The following is a 20,558-nucleotide window of genomic DNA, read 5'->3' as shown; positions in this document are numbered from 1 at the left end:
TCCACTAATTTCCAAAAAGGCTGAAAAAGAACATTGGGAACTGTTCTTCAGACATAGGTGTTCAAGTGTGAAAGATGTTATTTATCTATGCCAGTGGCCTGGCATTCAACAATCTTTTCCATTTGGATTCCCCACCCCTGAAAGTTCTCTGTATTTATCATGGAACTTCTTTAGACTGCAGAGAATTCTAAAGTCACCTCTCAGGGGTGGCCTCTCAGTTCATGTGGGATTTTATTCAGGCTTGCTGGGCCCACTATTGACCTAGGTGACTGACAGGTGATCATGTGCTCCAAAATATCTCTATGAGGGCATTTTGTAGGGGAAGTTGGGCAGTATCTTTCAAGAAAACTATTCCGCCATGATGTTCTAATTGAATGACCCCTGATATGTTTCCAAGGAACCTGGGAGTTTCCTCAGCACAGTTTGAAACCTAGTCTGCAAGTGGAATGCTTTTTCAAAAAGGAGAAGAAATATTTAAACAGGAGCTTTTGCTAATTGAATTAAAACATTTTGCATGACAGGGCAAAAAAGAATGTGTAATGAAGCTGGATTGTATGTATGTTAAATTCAGCTTCTGTACAAGCTCTTAAGAATGTACACTACTCAATTCAGCATAAGAATGCTAGCAACATTTGTTTTTGAGATGCAAAGTAGATGGGAAAAGTATTTGCTGTAGAGTAGTTATATTACCGCTATTCAAGCAAAGACAAAGCCCTACAGAACATTTTGGTAGAAAAGCTTTGGTTTAACAGTTAAAAGAGGAAAATATTGATGTTGCCATTGCTTCTGAACGATTTCAGCAGCTTGAAAATTCCTTGGAAAAGGAAACTGATATTTGAAGAAATAAGATGGTTTACGCTATCTCCAAAAATTGAGGTTAGGAAGCGGTTTCAAAAAAAAAAAGAAAAGAAAAAGAAAAAAGTAACCTCTTTCTTAAGAAGTGTGTTCCTTTTGATGCCATTTCCCAGTTGGATAGGCTCCTTTGGTGTTTCTAGGTTAAAAATATTTGCATTTTTCGTTTGGTTTTAATAAGGATCTGTAGAAAAGCTTTTTTGTTGTTTTTTATATTGAACAGGATGCTTTCACATTTGATTCTGTTCACAGACCTACATGAATGGAAGCATGATTTTGAGAGAAAATGACAGCAAACAGAATGAAGCCATTTTTTTTTCTTTTTAAATGAGATCTATCTTCACTTACACTTTGTTCCTGGGAAACACACATTTAATGAAAAGGATTTTTAATGATTTTTTAAAGATAGTACATGAGTAAGAATGAAATAACAACTCTTTTGGTATTTTATCTGTGACCATTGCTTCCATTGGTTTTCAGCTGGTGAGTTGGGAGTCACTATTGGGTTGCAGTGTGGTATAGTGGTTAGAGTGTCGGACCAGGACCTGTGAGACCAGGGTTCGAATCCCTACAGCCATGAAGCTCACTGGGTGACCTGGTGGTGCCAGTCACTGCCTCTTAGCCTAATCTACTTCACAGGGTTGTTGTGGGGATTAAATGGGGAAGGAAGGAAGCATGTATGCCACCTTGAGCTCCTAAGAGAAAAAGATGTCTTAAACATTTCTTATGAAAGATGTTTTTGAAAGATGTTTTGTTTTTAAGATGTTTTAAATATTATTTTACTGTTTTTCCTTGCGGCCCTGAGCTCCTCCTGGGATTAGGGGCAGGATATAAATTTAATAAATAAATAGCTGTAGTGCTGCTGTTGTGACCCACTTAGGTTTGTTTGTTTGTTGCATTTATATCCCACCTTTCATAAAAAGCCTTAAAAACAATTCCAACAGAGATGCAGACAGATCCATGTATATGGATATATATTTTTTTAACAAGAAAGAGAAAATAAATGTTTCTTCAAATTCATTTTAGACTAAAGGTGGGTTGTAGATCTGAAAAGACTGAAGATGACTTGTCAGACTTGGAATTGATTGTTTGCTTTCGTTGATTGATGAGCTTTCATGTGTGAAGTTGCCCTCAGAGTGTTGACCACTTGCACTATTTTAATGTCAGATAATTGACTTGAATGTATGAGGACAAAATAGGCAATGGTTTAGTTTAATCTCTTAATCCTCATCCTTTCCTACATAAACCAAGCAAATGTAACTTCATTTCTTCCCCTACTTACTCATGTCTCTGTGGTCTGATCTGTGTCAAAATTAAGATTGTAAATTCCTTGAAGCAAATTCCAGTCTTTTGTTTATGCTACCCCATAATGCATAATGTAAATTGATGAAGCTATATAAGCAACACCAAGGAGGAAGGATACATATAAAAGTGATATTTAATTGTATCATACTTCTGTTAAGGTTATTTATGTATTTATACAGGTCGTCTGAAAGTGTTGTGATTTGAAACAATGGATGAGCAGTCTCAAGGCATGCCAAGCCCTCCTGTTCCTCAATTTCAGCCGCAGGTAAGACAGTGCATTAGTTGCTAAGAGTACGTAGCAAGGGTATATTAATATAGTATTAAAAAAAGACATTTCTGAAATATGCTTTGTTGATGATGATCTTTTCATCTTAATTACATACTGTAGTCCTAGAATGGTGGTATAGATTTTATTTTTTCCATGTTATGTTCTAGTAAATGTATGCCATTTTTTTTAATTTTAAGATATATACTGCTTTTCAGGTGAATCTTTTAAAGTGGATTATATAGAAATATTAAAGCAATAAGCATAAATTAAAATTTTATGACAAAACTGCATAGTCAAGCTTCAGCAGCACCCAGGGACCTTCTGCGTGCAACATAGGTGTTCTACCACTGAGCTATGGCCCTTCCCTGGCCTTTTTCTCTCTCTTCTGCCCCTCAGAGCACAGTGGTTTTTGAGTACGCCAATGGTGATGCTTGGGAGTGGAAGAGGTCACCTCAGCTGGGACACTGGGACCTAGACAGCGGATAGCTCTTTAGGACAAGAGAGGACATGAATAACGCTACATGGTATTATAAAGTATAGACAGTCCTAAGGGATGGGGCAGGAAAGGCTAATGAACACACTATTGCAAGATTAAGGGATTTTTTTCCTTTTACAAAGAAAAGGAACAGAAGGGAGTAAATATTATCTTGAAACTGGTGCCAAGTTAATAACAAATTACACAGATCACATTTTCAAGCACCGTGGAGTTGTGTTTTGAACTTCCTTGTCTTTAGATTAGATCCATAACACGTTATTCTTTTACTTCCTATCCAGTAGTGAGTGACACCCCCCCCCAAGATTTGAAACAGTACAGAGGCTTTGCCAGAGTGGAGACCCATGCTCATCCCAAACATCCTTCCGATTCAGCTCTCAGAACACCTGTCTCATTCTCGCCTTCAAAACCTATGAAGGCACCATACTGGCAGAAGTAGTGGGTGGTGGGTGGAGCTGCCCTCCTTACACTGGCATCATTGTAGGTGTGCGTGTGCAAATATAATTCCAATTTCTGTAGCATATACTCTTTTTATATAGTTTATTGGGAGAGCTAATCTTAAATGAGAGAGAATGCATTTTATTAAGTTGTGTTAAATGAAAAAACAGTAGCAGAATAAAGTTTCCTCTTGGATTTTGAAAATCATAATGAGTATGTAACCCTGTTTTTGGGGGGAGGCAAAACCCAAACTAATTAAAAGGATGAAATTTTGCTTTCATATATCACAGAAGTTTTTAAGTGGAAAGGTTGTTACCTTTCAAAGATTTCAACACAGCTGTTGCTTTGGAACGGGAGCTTATTTACACTTCATGGGGCAGTCATGTTTTTCTGATGAGGAGATGCATACTTCCAAAGATGATGTAGATATTTTATTGTTTTGCCAGTTGTGACTGTCTGGTGTATGACCACAACCTATTTCAGAGTGTTTGGATGTGCACATCTTTATGTGGAGGGGTAGCAAAATACCAGTTCAAGGTTCTCTTGTAATCAGGGTTTGCAATTACCCTTGATATCATCATTTCTAACTCTGGTTAAGATGGAAACCCATCCAGGTTAGCATTAACCATAATTGACATTGGTGTATGTGTCTAATCTAAACCCTGTTTTTTAGCCTTACAAAGGGAGAGAGGGAGGGATGGAATTCATGGTGGAAGGAAAAGAGAGTGAGAGCATGTTCCTGTGACTGCCTTCTGACTTGCAAACTGTGGTTTGCAAGGAGCCAGCACCAGGTTTGCCCTGAACGTGGGAGATAATTGATTATCTAGCCCAATAGATGGATTACAGTTTGTTTTCTTTAAAAACAACACCCTAGCTGAGATGTAGAAGTCTAGTCGAGATGAACTACATATAGTCGAGGTGATTTCTGTTTTCTTTTTTAAGTGCTGGTTTAAAATGCAGATTGATCATAACTAAAATGTATATAATATGTTTTCTGACCAACTGATGCCCCTATTATTCATGAGTTTATTCCTTTTCCAAATTGCATTGTGGCTGGGAGGAAGACCCGGGTGATAGTTGGAGATGTGCAGCTATGTTTCTTCTCATGTCAGGTCTCCATGTCTAAATTGTATGACAGGACAAGGGAGCAGATGAGACAAGTTGTCAGTCAGCCACACTGCCCTTTGATGAAAGGCCATTGGGGGTGGGGAGAGGGGTAAGGCGCCACAAATGGGCTGTGAAGTTTACATACACTGCCCACTGTTAAACAGATTACCTCTAATGAAGTGTCTAATGTTGAGGCCATATCAGTCTAATCCTTGGTGGCAGGTCATCCCTCAACTGCCAAAAAAACACCGCCCTCTAGCCCCGTCTCACCACTCTAGCAGCCAAACACAGGGAGGTGCCCAGTCTTAATAAAGCCAGACAGTGTGTGATCTGACATGCAAATGTAGGTCATTGCATATGTAAATGTGTGATTACAAACCTGCATGCCAAAACACATTAGTGAGACTTTGCTCTCAGCATGCGGTTGTCACATTGCCTTAGTAGTTCACGCTAATGTTTGTCAAGCTACTGCACCGACAGAGGATGCAATTCCCAGTTCAGATTTTGAAACATGTGCTGGTTAAACAACCACAAAACCCCCTAGCTTAATGAAGCCACATCCTGCTTCACTGTAGCATGAACATTTGAATAATAAGAGAGAGCTCCTCAAGTTCCTCTGTTTTTGCTCTAAATGCTGCAGATAACCTCATTAAACCCTCACAGGCTCTGTTTCGACTATACATAGTTGAATTGGTGCAATACCATCTCTATCAAAGCAGCTACACATTTGGATGTTGGTACTTATAAGGAACATCAATTTATTTTTGATTGTGTGTCAGAGCACCAGGGAGGTGGAAGCAGGAATATGTTTCTAGCATCCATTGCAATTCAAAGAAGACTAACTGTGAACTTAGAGCATTTAGAATCGCTGCTATTTGCGTTTTTAAATTCTAATGCAAAGGCAAGACATGACAAAAACGTTGCCGTAATTTCTTTTGTTTCTGTTTTCATTTTGGATGCTGCATGTAACAGAAGAGTATGCAAAACTCTGAAATAGAAAATACTTAAGATACAGAACTGAGATCAATCTGCAGTATCTCTGACTCTGTTTTCTCTTAGAATCCTTGTTCCCCACCCCCGCATCCACACCAAACAGGAGAAGCCAATTGTATATTCTGCATAAATCAGATGGAACATACACCACTTTAGAATGCAAACAGTTTAATATATTCAAGAAGTACTGTAAATCTTAGTACTGTGCTGTTCTCCATCAGTTTCCTAATCTGTAAAGAAATCTATTAATAAACGGTCTGTTTTGTAATATGCAACGTGCTAGTCAGAGAATATTGCAGGATGGATGCATTTGTGCATGCCTTCACTGTTGACAGAGCTTGTTCTGATTCTAGTCCAGTACTAAGCCCTGCCTCAGTTTGCTTCAGTGCTTTTCTTCAGCTACAGTTGTTTTCAAAAGTAGCTTGTCCTGGTTTCTCTTCAGTGGAAAATCCACTTCGATCTAGGAATAATGTGGACAGAGCTGACAGGCCCACCCACACACACACATATCCATGTTTCTCTTGAACATCCACTGACACGTGTATATATCGAGCTTCATTCAGATGATCTGTGGCACATCTGTGGATTTGAGGTTGGAGAGACAGTGCATCCATTGCATTAAATACTCATTGATTTTTAACTGTATTTTTATTGTGTGTTTTATTTCTTAGATTTTATGTTATTGTAATTCAATTTGAATTCTATGGAATTCAATGTAAATAAAATACATTATTTTATAAGAAATAAAGAAATAATACAATTAAAAATTGTGCATCTAGCACAGCACATTATAATTGCTACAACAGGCAGAAAATCATTAAGTGGTCCATCAAGACCCTCAGCAATTTTCAAGTGGTGGTAGTGGTGAGTTTGGTAAGATTCAGGACAGACAAAAGTAAGTACCTCTTCACACAGCGCATAATTAAACTATGGAATTTGCTCCCACAAGAGGCAGTGATGGCCACCAACTTGAATAGATTTAAAAGAGGATTAGACAGATTCATGGAGGAAAAAGCTGTCAATGGCTACTAGCCATGATGGAGGCAGTATGGTTCCAAAAACCGCAGGAGGGAAGAGTGCTCTTTGCACTCAGGTCCTGCTTGCAGGTTTCCCATAGGCAACTGGGGGCCCACTGTGAGAGCAGGATGCTGGACCAGATGAACCATCGGTCTGATCCAGCATGCTCTTCTTATGTTCTTAACCACTATTCTAGCAATTTGAGGAACCTTCGCTAGACCTGAGTCCTTAGAAAGAACACCTAAGGTATTGGGCGAAATGGGAGCAAACAGTGTTGTTGGTCACAAATTGTTACCCGAGTCTGACCTGTCTGACGTCTCATCTACAGTAGGGGAAGGACTGTATGGAGCCTCTGACAGGAAATCTTGGGAATGTGAGGAGTTGTGTGACTGTATCTTAAATACATACTCTTGGGGCTAAGCAGAGTGGTAATTTTGTAGTCTACCCTACCATTGCTGTCATGAAGAGGACCCCTTGCTACTGTTTGCTCTGGGTGGTTTAATGGGCTATGATCTGAAGGCACATAAGGCCAGCTCCCTGCTGAAGCTAAGCAGGGTCAGGTCTGGTCAGTGCCTGGATGGGAGACCACCTGGGAACTATATGTAAGCCGCCTTGGGTTTCATGAAGAAAGAAAGGCGGGGTATAAATGTAATAAATAAATAAATAAATAAATAAACTCTAAAAGTGGATCAAGAAGGCTCTAATTTGAAAAGGTTTTCCTGAGAGGCCCACACTACTCTTCCTCTTACCTCTTTCCTAATTTGATGGCTTTCCTTTGATGGCAGAATTCCTGAGAAGCTTCAGATGGGACTAGTGACTAATCAAGAAGAAGTGCTCCAGATGACATGTATTATAGCTACCTTTGCACAGTGCTCTCATCTGGCAGAGAATATATTCTGCAGCTGCCGAAGTGATCCCTGTCTATCACGCTTTGAGGCCATGAATTTCTGCCCATAGTGTTAGAACACATTCGTCCATAAAGTGTCCACATATGCATTCATTGCCACCTTCAAGTTAGGAGCTTTTTATTTCAGAGAAATCCTAAAGAATAATAATCTCTGGGCACAGACACATAGTCACTAACATGGATTGGAACAGCCTTTTTCCAACTTTTGGGTCCCCAGATGTTGCTGTACTAAAACTCCCATAAGCCTTGGGTAGAGTGTCCAGTGGCCAGGAATTGTGGGAACTAAAGTCCAGCAACATCTGAGGATGCAAATGTTGGGAAAGGCTGGCTTTGAATAAAATGATTTTCCCCCCACATAGCATCTGTTGTGCAAGTGGGGGTGGGAAATCCATCCTTTAAGTTTCAGCAGTCTTTAATCCCTCAGTTTCCAATGTGGTATGGAAAATGTTTACTTTGTGAATTCTTAATGTTTGATAAAAGCAGTTGGGTCTGATAAATAGGTCACTTGAGATTAAGCTGCCCTTGGATCCTTTTGGAGGGCCAGATATCTGAAGGAATGCCTTTCCCTGGTCTGCCTGGGTTCTTAGCCCTAGAAGGGGGGAAGCTTTTTGTTGTCCCACTATGGGGAGAAATACATTGGGTGGTGTCACGGATAGGGCTCTGTCTGTTGTGGCATCCCAAGTATGGAATGCCCTTCCCCTGGAAAAGTGACTGGTAAAAATGTTTTTGGCATTTCAGCACCAGGCAAAGACCTATGGGCAGTATCCAACACACTCGTTCTGTTAGTGCAAGGATTTACTTTTGTGCAATGGAACTTCTCTCTCCCCTCCTCACCCTGTGTATACCCCATCATCTTCTCAAATCTGCTCTGGACGGTTGGGGGGAAACCCAGAACAGATGTAGGGGGCATGGGATGGGGGGAGGACAGGGTGGAAGTTCCATTGTGCAAGTGTAAATCTTTGTGCTAATGGAAAAAGTGACTTGGTGGTATTTTGGATACCAGCCAAAGCTGTTTGCCCAGGCATTTATGGAATGTTAGCTGTAACTGCAATTCAGGGTGTTTTATGGCTGAACTTTTGGCACCGTATTTCCTCCGCCCTGCCTGCTCTTAACTGTTTGGAAACTCTGGGATCACAAGATGTAAGGCAGGCTAAAACCACAAATAAATAAGCACTTTAAAGAAACAAAAAATAAATAATTCCCTGGGGGCTAGCAGGGCTCATGTCAGAACTTCCCATGTGATTCACCTGTACTGTACTGTACTGATCCCATTCAAACAATGGAAAGTGGCTCCCACACTGCCATAGTGAACAACATATTTGTTTGTGTACAAGTATTTACACCCTGTTCTTCAACCCTAAAAGCAGCCTTTTCCAACATCTGGTGCCCTCCAGATACTGTTGGATTACAACTCCCCAGACCATCACCCACCCTCGCTACAGTTGATGGGAGTTGGAGTGCAATAACATCTGGAGGGCATCGGGTTGGGGATGGCTGCCTAAAAGGGTTTACAGAGCTGCTAACAATTAAAATGAACAATTTAAAACAATAGGCATTATATCAAAAGAATAAAACAACAGAACACATAGATTGGACTTGTGTATATAAGATTTCTCGGTGTGTCAAAAGGTAACTAAGGCTGCAGTCCTATACCCATTTACTTGGGAATAGGCGCCATTAAACTCAGTGGGACTTATTTCTAAGTAAACATGTATGGGTTGCGATGTAATTTTCATTTACTCTCATCAATTACATTGGGTGTAAATATTATTCATTTATATCCCTTTTTAGAAAAAGTACAGAATGTATACACCCCATCACCTCCCCAGATCTGCTCTGGACAGTTGGGGGAATACCCAGAACAGATATTAACAGATAAAACCAAATAATAAATCTCCCAGGCATTTTAGCATGTGTTTTAAATTGTTTTTATATTGTTTTAAATTTTAAAATTGTGTTTTAAATTGTTTTTAACATATGTGTTTTAAATTGTATATTTGTTTTAATGTTTTTGATTGCTGTAAACCGCCCAGAGAGCTTCGGCTATGGGGTGGTATACAAGTGCAATCAATCTATCTATCTATCTAGCTATCTAGCTATCTAGCTATCTAGCTATCTAGCTATCTAGCTATCTAGCTATCTAGCTATCTAGCTATCTAGCTATCTAGCTATCTAGCTATCTAGCTATCTAGCTATCTAGCTAGCTAGATTTTAAAAAGGGCCACAAATAAAATTGTCTTTACTCCCCCTGCTGAAAACAGACTGAGGGGGGAGCAGGTAAATCTTTTTTGGCAGATTGTTCTAAATCCTAGGCACCAGAACTGAAAAGGCCCTCTTTTGAGTATCTACCATGGGCACCTACCTTACCTTGAAGGTCCTGGCTGGCCATTTTGGGAAGAGATTCTAGCCTAAAACCATTTAGGGGTCTGAAGATCAAAGTCAGAACCTTGGGCTGTGAGCACACTAGTCACCTACAGCAAAGTGTTTCCATTGGCCACACCTAAAGGGGCAATGGGTTGATATGCCGATCAGTTGCAAAATCTGTGTAAAGCTGAATTTTAAAAAATGCACTTGAACTATTCCCACCAGGTTTTACAGTAAAAAGAGGCAGGATCTGACTAGCATCATGTGTGCCCGTTTTCAGAAAAGAGAGGTGGAGATGCACTGGAACTGGCAGAACAGTGTGTTTCTATCCTTGGACTGAGTCTAGAAGCAAGCTGGCAACTAGTGAAGCTGGTGCAGTGTTGACAGAGAAATAGTGAATGATGTGATGGAGCAAGGAAGAGGGTAGTTCTGGGTTTTTAATCACTGTAACTTAGAATTCATTTCAAACTGGATTCATGCAGCCTCTCCAGCATTAGAAACATAGACAGTTCTGAAGTGAGCATTAGGATACTCAGAACTAACACTCTCATACTGTTTTTCAAACACTGTGACTAGGTACTGCTGGTAATCAAGAGTTGAGGATTTCCCTATTCCTGCCAACACACATATGCTTAACTCTGAATATGTAGCCTCTCTCATATTCATGTTTTTAATGCTAATGATATGAATAACTGGCTGTTGGGAGGGAAAGAAAGGTGATTTGCGCATAGTTCTCCAGTATGTAATGTGTACCTTAATGGTATTCTTGTGTCTTCGACTGCAGAAAGCCTTACGACCTGACATGGGCTACAATACTTTAGCCAACTTCCGAATAGAAAAGAAGATTGGCCGTGGACAGTTTAGTGAAGTTTACAGAGCTACCTGCTTGTTGGATGGTGTGCCAGTAGCTTTAAAAAAGGTGCAGGTAAGGACGTCTCAAGCAATGCAACATGAAGAATTTAGCTGTTGGTTTGGAAAGGTTGTTTAACGTTATTTTATATATTAGATAATAGGCAGCTGTTGTTTCAGAATCTTTAATAAATTCCAGATTGCTGAAATTCCATTTTATAAAAATAATAATGAGCATCTTTGTTTTTGTATATATTTCTTTTTCCATTAGTAAACCATGCTCAAAGCAGCTCACAACATCAAAAAGTTGACATAATTCACTAACAGTTATTAGACATAACAAAATGTAAATAGTCATATAAGCAATAGACTAAATGAAAACATCTTGTATTAATAAATGTACAACAAAATTAAACAGTCCACTGAGAACTCATAATAAGATCTAACAATAAAATCTTCAAAATTGAAGCTCGGCCCCAGCACAACCCCAAACAATATCCCACTCTGATTGTCTCCAGGCACCTGAAGCACCCTTTGTAGCTGGAGTCAGTCTGAGTCCCTTCCTCCCAGGCCAGGTGGAAATGGGCCAGGTCTTACAGAATTCGCAGTGGAGATGGTCTTTGACACCTTCAGCAGCAGCCTTTTTAGCTGGAACCAGTCAGGTCTTAATGGTAGTGATAATAAGAACAGTTCTTATGATCACTATGGTAAGAACAAGCCTAACATCAACATGCAGCATCTACAGGCAACTGCTGGGATGTCAGGACTCTGACAGGGCTCACTGCTGCACTGATACCTGTTCTGAGGCTCCTGCACCATGTGGCTGGGTCTGAGCCACCATTTTAATTTTCCACAATAACCCTGGTGTGAAAGCACTGTGAGAAATTTAAGCAATGGCTCTAGGCCACCCAGCACTGATTGCAATGCTGTTGCCTTTGCCAAAGATGCCTGAGAGACACCCTTCAAAACTTGCAGCCTACCCTTGAGTGTAGGAACTGACTATGTCTTGTAGTAGGTAAACAGAAGAAAGAGATCTAACATTTTTTTATTAGATTTAGGACTAAAAATACTTGGCTGTCTGTTGTTGTTTTTTGTGCAGAGAACTTGAAACAGATTTGAAAAAAATGTGTTTCAGGCTGGAGCTTAAAAATAAAAATAAAAATAGGATGATGCAAGGTTGGCTGTGCTGCTGCTGCTGGTGCCTAAGATTTCAAAACCTTTTCTATTCCTGAATGCAGTAGCACCAGGTCTGACCTCCTCATGAAGCATTGTGAAGCTGTCATTTTAACGCACCAGATTTCAAGCAGGGCTGTTCCTGTGTGCATTTATACCCTTTTTTCTGCCTCTAATTGCAATTTCTGTGTGCCACTTTTAAAAGAATGAGGTTCAGCCCAGAGCAGAAGATTTTGAACTACTAGCTAGTGCTAGAGAAATTCATTAAAAAGAGATCTGCAACCTTTATACAATAAAACCGTCAGAATTCCTGCAGGTGATGATATGATTCTGGGCCTAAGGATATATATCACAGTAATGGTCACCAAGTACTTTGATTCAAAGTAATTGCAATAGGAAAGTATACAAAGCAAATCAGGCAAGAACATCCTACTGTGCCAAATGTCTGTCCCAAGGCTATCATAACAGGTTCTTTTTCATGATCTCTGTGCAGTGTCATATGTGCACAGACTACAGTAAGGAACCTTCTTGAATAGCCTTTCCCAACCTGGTACCCTCCAGTTTTTTAGAACTACAACCCCCACCATTGCCCATGCTAGGTAGGATTAATTTGAGTTGTAACCCAGAACATCTGAAGCATCTGAAGGTTGGGGGAAGGCTGTTCTAGAGCAATGAATAAGGTAGGAGGCACTCTTGTTCCTTCATTTGGACAAAGAAGCATTGCTCTTGTGTGAGAATAGAAGAGTAAGCAAGCATCTTCCTGCTCTTTTCAAACTTGCTGCGAGACTAGGGGCTTATCCACACGGGAGCATAACTTTGTAGTAAATACAATGTTTTAACCTCCATTTTCTATTTGCATCGTTCACATTAAGGGCTCAATGCCAGCTGCAAACACGGTGTTGTCTATTCACATTGAGGGGAAGGATCACACAGTTTTCTAGTGACCATACCCTCTAATTCAACATTTCCACTCCTTCTGGTTAATTGGCAACCCAGCATGCTCAGTTTGTTCTACCAGTAAGTTTCATTTAAAAAACAACAACCCGGAAGTGTGATTATTTCTATTTTCACTGGTACAACACAGCTGAAATACAAATCTTTGTTTGAGCAGTGTTGTGCTTTTGCACACAAGTTAGAGGAAAAGGAAAAGAAGGCACCATTTGCAGCAACATAAAAAAGGTTAGCAGAATGGTGTAGAACAGCCAGAAGTTGCTTGTCAGCCTATAGGAAATAAAATGAAGGAAGGGAGGAGGACATAGTGGGCATTGAGAGAGGGGAACGATTGACACACCCACTTAAAAGCATTGGAGCAAAGCATCTGCAAACACTAGAGATATGGAGTGAAGATGTTTGTTCCTTCCCTTCAGAGGATTGGGTTAGTACAGATTTACAGGGGGAAAACTACGTGATAGCTTTTGTTTGCCAGTAATATCATGTGAACCATGTGAATTAAAAGGGGATGCAAGTAGCACCAAACACACACTAAACCACCACGTAGATGAGCCCTAACAATTAAGAGGATTTTCTCTGTATTTTCTGCCTTGATCAGCTCTTCCTCTTCCCATTTTTGTCCCTTTTGAGTTATTTTCTTCCCTTGTTATTTAATATATAAGTGTTGGAAGCATTGCCCCTTCATTTTCTTTTCTCTGGATTGTTTTTATCTCTCCAGGTCCTATGTCCTGGGTAAGTAAGTAAGTATGTCCTGAAAGTAAGTAACTTTCAAAAAGTGCCTTCATGACAGTGGAAAGTCCCCACGTGCATTTTTATTAGTGAGTCATTCCCCAGTCTTTCTGCCATCCTGTAGTGGTGCAAATCATTCCCACTACCTGGCAAGACACCCAGGGCTGGCTTGTGATGCTGACCCACACTGTTGTGTATCATAATGAAATTTGAGTGGAATGGCTTTTGCACCCCATACTTACTTTATAGTGCCAATTATGACTAGGATTCAGCTCTGTCTTTTATTTAACAATGACTGTTCATTATTTACTTCTCACCATGTTTTCAGTCTAAAGTGATTCCTAAACTTTCTTGGACATGCTCATGTTTCAAAGTGTCCTTTAAAAAAGTTACCAAGTGGAGTACAAACTCTTGGTGTATTGCAAGAGAAAGGTGGAGTGGGGACAGCAGTAGAGAAAGAAGCTGAACAGATTTAAATTGTAACATAAAATGTCAAAAGAAGCATAACTAAATAAAGACTAGTGTGTGACTGTACTATTTTTAAATTTGAGAATTTAATAGGGTTATGAATTGCCCAGCAACAGTTAACTTTTTTTTTGGTTACTTTAAGAATGTATTGCACTCTACATACTGTATGCAATTTTTAGCCAGCCTGGTCTACTCAGGAATTAGGGTGAATTTTTTTGCCAGAGTTCTCTCTAAAAGCTCCATTGCGTTTTGTGTCTTAAGTAGTTCCATGCTTTTCCTCTTTCATTTCAACTCTTAATACCTTTTGTTAGAAGATCATAAAAGGATTCTTTTTATCTGACACATGAATTAATTATTCATTGTGCGTTGTCAGTGAATTGCCTCTTGAGGATTAAATTAGAACTAATTAATCTTAAGGAAGAAAGTTCTGGTTCTACAATATATCAACTGTGACTGGCCATTTTGCTTTCCTGGTTGGCAATTATTTTATTGCTTATGTATTTGTGGGTAATTCTACAGGCTTGTTTTGTCAAAGCTCTGTGTGGTTCTACAGATTGTGGTATATTACTTAAATATCATAAAGTGAAAACATTTACTTGTAAGTTCCAAAAGGGAGAACTTTTTCAAAGACCCGAGTGCCATTCATACATTTTAAATAAAAATACTATTTGCTCTCTGAGATCAAATGCCAAGAGTCTTGAGAAGTATTAACTGTTGCAGAAAAAAATGCTTGTAATTGGAGGGTTTCAAAAGAAACATCCTTTTAAATTGACGCACTTGTATAGGCTTCAAAAGTGTAGTTATTGGATTGAGAGAAACAAATGACAAATAAGTTCAGAAACCAGAATTGAATTGTGTGGGGGATGTATTTTGGTTATAAAGAGGGCTGGTCCAACTTTCTGCTTGGTTCTGCATCTCAGTCCCACCACTACTCCCAGCTTTAGCACGATCTCTAAAAATCATTTCCCCATCTCCAACATATAAATTGCCACCTCCCCATGCTTCAGTTTGCTTCAGTTTAAGGGGCCGTTAAAAAAAAAAAGGACCCACTTTCTCACTCCCTCTGTCCTCTCCCTAGGAGGCTTTTTGATGTTCTCTTCAGCAACTTTTTGCCCTGCTTCCTCTTTGATATACTTCTACCTTTGTCCCATTGTCACAATTTCTTCACTTTTTTTGATAGACTGTTAGTGCTCTCTTCAAAGTAGATAGATGCCCATCCACTGAATGGATTAGGTTTGACTTTGTGGGTGTCTGTTATGAGAAAGTACCAAAATTTGGAGATAGCTTCATATGCTGGGGATCCTTGGATGTATTAGGATAGGGATGAGAAACCTGCAGCCCTTCAGCTGTTGTTAGACTACAGCTCCCATCAGCCCAGGTTAGCATGGCTGGTAGTCAAGGATGATGGGTATTGTAGTCCAGCAACATCTTTAGGGTCGCATGTTCCTCATCCCTTTGTCAGAAAAATGACTAGCAAATATGTTTGTGATTTGGTCAGAAGGTTTTCTTTTCCTTTATGAGTTCTGGGTGTGTATGCAGGTGGGAGGTGGGAAAAACTTAGAAAGCTCCAACAGGCTTCTCCATATTGAGCTGTAGCTCCAAAGAGGCTTGCCAGTGTTGATGTCATTTTAGTACCAAGTGAAGATCAGGCTTCTTAGCTATTTAAACATTTAAAAAAGTTTAGGACAGTTTTAGAGTGATGGCCTACAAAATATTTAAAGATTCCATTCTAGAAAAACATTCCAGATTTCATTCTGGAAAAGATTCCATTCTTTTGAAGTACAGGGATTCAACATCCCTGTACTTTGCAAACCCATACATTTCCATCTCCATGCCTCTAACTCAAATGGACACCAACCCCTTCCCAAACTAGCAACATGCCCACCTATCATAGGCTATACCATGCTCTCTATCCACCACTTTGTCTCACACTAAAAATATTTCTTTCTCCCAAATTAATCTATCCCTCAGTGTAAGCCTGCTTTCCCAAGGAAAGTCTTGGCCCATTTTTTTACCCAGGAAATATACAATATTTTTCTCCCTGAATCAAATTTTCAATTTGATTTTCAACTTTTGAAAAAAGTTTCATGTAACTGTTGAAGACTTCTGAACATACATACCCCAAAGTTTTTCTTAAAAAAAAAAAAAACCTTTCAGAGCTCTGTCACTTGGAAGTTGTAGTGGGAAATTGATTTCTAGTTCTTTCAGAAGCACGTGTAGGTAAGCCTTAAGTATCATGTAGTATATGCAAATACCTGAATTTCTGCATGAAATAATTAGACTGGCTTAATTGTTTGTTAGATATTTTCAAATTATTTAACAGTTTATTGGACAAGATTGTTTTCAGCTAATAAAAAAAATAAAGATTGTGTTTTAGCTCAGTCATTAACAATGCTCTTGAAAAGCGTTGGTATTTTTGTCGGTTGCAGAAGCTGTTTTGTTGGGTGCAGAAGCTGTTGTATTTGCAGTTCTTCTGCAATGTACAGGTAACAAAAGAAATGGAAAACTGATTTTAATGAATGAGTGTCAGTGCACATCCTGGCAACAAATTGTCTTGAGAAGTTTAAAAGGACCTTGTTGCTTCCTCTCGTTACTATGTGACTATTTGGCCATGTTTGGACAATCAAATTTTGCTTAAACTGAGATATGAATGCGACTTGGACCCCTGTATGCAACCTTTTTGGTCCTCCCTTCACATGAGTGAGCAAAGCCAGGAGATATTCAGTTAATTATTGTTTCCCATCACATCTGAACCGGGAAACCATCATTAATGGCTTTGGAATATGTCAGGATGTGAAACCACGGGTTGAAGTTGGCTCGTACCCTGGCTTGTTCCAGAGCTGCTAACCATGGTTTCCCAATTCAGATGTTATAGGAAACTGTAGTTAACGGAATATTTCCTAGCTTGTTCATTCATGTGAAAGGAGGAGTAAAGATGATAGCTCTCCTGCTATCATGGAGAACGATGGTCTCGGGGAAGGAGAGCATCCAGCTGAGGAAGAGGGAAACGATCCCTTAGAAGGGACCCATTCCTTGGGGGATGAGCAGCTATCCTCTCGTGCCGAGGATATATCTCCAGGGGGTGGAGGGATCCTTGTAGTGGGTGATTCGATCATTAGGAACATAGACAGTGGGGTGTGTGATGGGCGTGTAGACCGCAAGGTGTTTTGCCTGCCTGGTGCGAAGGTTGCGGATATCGCCCGTCGTTTAGATAGTTTGGTAGACAGTGCTGGGAAGGAGTCAGTGGTCGTGGTGCACGTTGGCACCAACGACATGGGGAAATGCAGCCGTGAGGTCCTGGAAGCAAAATTTAGGTTGCTAGGTAGGATGCTGAAAGCCAGGACCTCCAAGGTGGCTTTCTCTGAAATGCTACCGGTTCCACGCGCAGGACCAGCCAGACAGGCCCAGCTTCGCAGTCTCAATGCATGGATGAGACGATGGTGTCGGGTGGAAGGGTTTGGATTTGTTAGGCACTGGGGAACATTTTGGGACAAGCCGGGCCTGTACAAAAGGGACGGGCTCCACTTGAACCAGAATGGAACCAGACTGCTGGCACTTAAAATTAAAAAGGTGGCAGAGCAGCTTTTAAACTGACTGAGGGGGGAAACCCGACAGGAGCTGAGAAAGGTCCGGTTCGGAATAAACCTCCCCCCTGGGATAAAAACCAAAGAAATGATGAAATTTTAAAAGGGGTAGGCCTAGAAGTAGGCATTGTGAGAGCAGGGGCACAGGATATAAATTCAGAAGAGCAAAATTACCACAGGCCTAACCACAAGTGCCAAAGACACTTGAAGAGAGACACTGCTTACAAGTGCCTGTACGCTAATGCTAGGAGCCTCCGAACCAAGATGGGAGAACTGGAGTGCTTGGTCTTAGAGAAGAGCATTGATATAGTGAGCATAACCGAGACCTGGTGGAATGGAGAAAACCAGTGGGATACGGTTATCCCTGGATATAAACTATATCGGAAGGACAGGGAAGGACGTATTGGTGGCGTATTAAACCCCAAAAGAGGAAGACTCCTCCACAGAATCGTTGTGGGTGGTGATACCGTGCCCCAGGAGGGACTTAATACTGGGAACGATCTATCGTCCCCCTGATCAAAATGCTCAGGGAGACCTTGAGATGAGATATGAAATTGAGGAAGCATCCAAACTAGGAAATGTGGTAGTAATGGGTGACTTCAACTACCCGGACATAGACTGGCTGCATATGTGTTCCAGTCATGACAAAGAAGCAAAGTTTCTAGATATTCTAAATGACTATTCCCTAGATCAGTTGGTCATGGAACCAACCAGAGGGACGGCAACCCTGGACTTAATCCTCAGTGGGGACCGGGACCTGGTGCGAGATGTAAGTGTTGTTGAACCGATTGGGAGCAGTGACCACAGTGCTATTAAATTCAACATACATGTAACTGGCCAATTGCCAAGAAAATCCAACACGGTCACATTTGACTTCAAAAGAGGAAACTTCACAAAAATGAGGGGATTGGTAAAAAGAAAGCTGAAAAACAAAGTCCAGAGGGTCACATCACTCGCAAATGCTTGGAAGTTGTTTAAAAGCACTATATTAGAAGCTCAACTGGAGTGCATACCGCAGATCAGAAAAGGTACCGCCAGGGCCAAGAAGATGCCAGCATGGTTAATGAGCAAAGTCAAGGCAGCTCTTAGAGGCAAAAAGTCTTCCTTCAGAAAATGGAAGTCTTGGCCGAATGAAGAAAATAAAAAAGAACACAAACTCTGGCAAAAGAAATGCAAGAAGACAATAAGGGATGCTAAAAAAGAATTTGAGGAGCACATTGCTAAGAACATAAAAACCAACAACAAAAAATTCTATAAATACATTCAAAGCAGGAGACCATCTAGGGAGACGATTGGACCCTTGGATGATAAGGGAGTCAAAGGTGTACTAAAGAACGATGAGGAGATTGCAGAGAAGCTAAATGAATTCTTTGCATCTGTCTTCACAGTGGAAGATATAGGGCAGATCCCCGAACCTGAACTAACATTTGCAGGAAGGGATTCTGAGGAACTGAGACAAATAGTGGTAATGAGAGAGGAAGTTCTAAGCTTAATGGACAATATAAAAACTGACAAATCACCGGGCCCGGATGGCATCCACCCGAGAGTTCTCAAAGAACTCAAATGTGAAATTGCTGATCTGCTAACTAAAATATGTAACTTGTCCCTTGGGTCCTCCTCCGTGCCTGAGGACTGGAAAGTGGCAAATGTAACGCCAATCTTCAAAAAGGGATCCAGAGGGGATCCCGGAAATTACAGGCCAGTTAGCTTAACTTCTGTCCCTGGAAAACTGGTAGAAAGTATGATTAAAGCTCGATTAACTAAGCACATAGAAGAACAAGCCTTGCTGAAGCAGAGCCAGCATGGCTTCTGCAAGGGAAAGTCCTGTCTCAGTAACCTATTAGAATTCTTTGAGAGTGTCAACAAGCATATAGATAGAGGTGATCCAGTGGACATAGTGTACTTAGACTTTCAAAAAGCGTTTGACAAGGTACCTCACCAAAGGCTTCTGAGGAAGCTTAGCAGTCATGGAATAAGAGGAGAGGTCCTCTTGTGGATAAGGAATTGGTTAAGAAGCAGAAAGCAGAGAGTAGGAATAAATGGACAGTTCTCCCAATGGAGGGCTGTAGAAAGTGGAGTCCCTCAAGGATCGGTATTGGGACCTGTACTTTTCAACTTGTTCATTAATGACCTAGAATTAGGAGTGAGCAGTGAAGTGGCCAAGTTTGCTGATGACACTAAATTGTTCAGGGTTGTTAAAACAGAAAGGGATTGCGAAGAGCTCCAAAAAGACCTCTCCAAACTGAGTGAATGGGCGGAAAAATGGCAAATGCAATTCAATATAAACAAGTGTAAAATTATGCATATTGGAGCAAAAAATCTGAATTTCACATATACGCTCATGGGGTCTGAACTGGCGGTGACCGACCAGGAGAGAGACCTCGGGGTTGTAGTGGACAGCACGATGAAAATGTCGACCCAGTGTGCGGCAGCTGTGAAAAAGGCAAATTCCATGCTAGCAATAATTAGGAAAGGTATTGAAAATAAAACAGCCGATATCATAATGCCATTGTATAAATCTATGGTGCGGCCGCATTTGGAATACTGTGTACAGTTCTGGTCGCCTCATCTCAAAAAGGATATTCTAGAGTTGGAAAAGGTTCAGAAGAGGGCAACCAGAATGATCAAGGGGATGGAGCGACTCCCTTACGAGGAAAGGTTGCAGCATTGGGGGCTTTTTAGTTTAGAGAAAAGGCGGGTCAGAGGAGACATGATAGAAGTGTATAAAATTATGCATGGCATTGAGAAAGTGGATAGAGAAAAGTTCTTCTCCCTCTCTCATAATACTAGAACTCGTGGACATTCAAAGAAGCTGAATGTTGGAAGATTCAGGACAGACAAAAGGAAGTACTTCTTTACTCAGCGCATAGTTAAACTATGGAATTTGCTCCCACAAGATGCAGTAATGGCCACCAGCTTGGATGGCTTTAAAAGAAGATTAGACAAATTCATGGAGGACAGGGCTATCAATGGCTACTAGCCGTGATGGCTGTGCTCTGCCCCCCTAGTCAGAGGCAGCATGCTTCTGAAAACCAGTTGCCGGAAGCCTCAGGAGGGGAG

The 20,558-nt window shown here is 40.6% G+C and overlaps 1 protein-coding gene across 5 annotated transcripts in view; it reads left to right on the top strand.

Moving 5' to 3' along the window:
• The window catches only part of NEK7 (NIMA related kinase 7), a 118,006-nt gene that overhangs the window by 24,390 nt on the left and 73,058 nt on the right, over positions 1-20,558 (top strand). For all 5 annotated transcript variants that reach the window (XM_061633946.1, XM_061633949.1, XM_061633947.1 and 2 more), the window contains exons 2-3: positions 2,337-2,422; positions 10,529-10,669. In XM_061633946.1, the coding sequence (XP_061489930.1) occupies positions 2,366-2,422; positions 10,529-10,669 (198 nt within the window). In that variant the 5' untranslated portion in view covers positions 2,337-2,365. The remainder of the gene's footprint in view (positions 1-2,336; positions 2,423-10,528; positions 10,670-20,558) is intronic.

Source organism: Rhineura floridana, chromosome 6 (genome assembly GCF_030035675.1).
Source record: "Rhineura floridana isolate rRhiFlo1 chromosome 6, rRhiFlo1.hap2, whole genome shotgun sequence".
NCBI classification, from domain to species: Eukaryota; Metazoa; Chordata; class Lepidosauria; order Squamata; family Rhineuridae; genus Rhineura; species Rhineura floridana.
The sequence above is the reverse complement of the archived record's forward strand: the minus strand, read 5'-3'. Positions and strand labels throughout refer to the sequence as shown.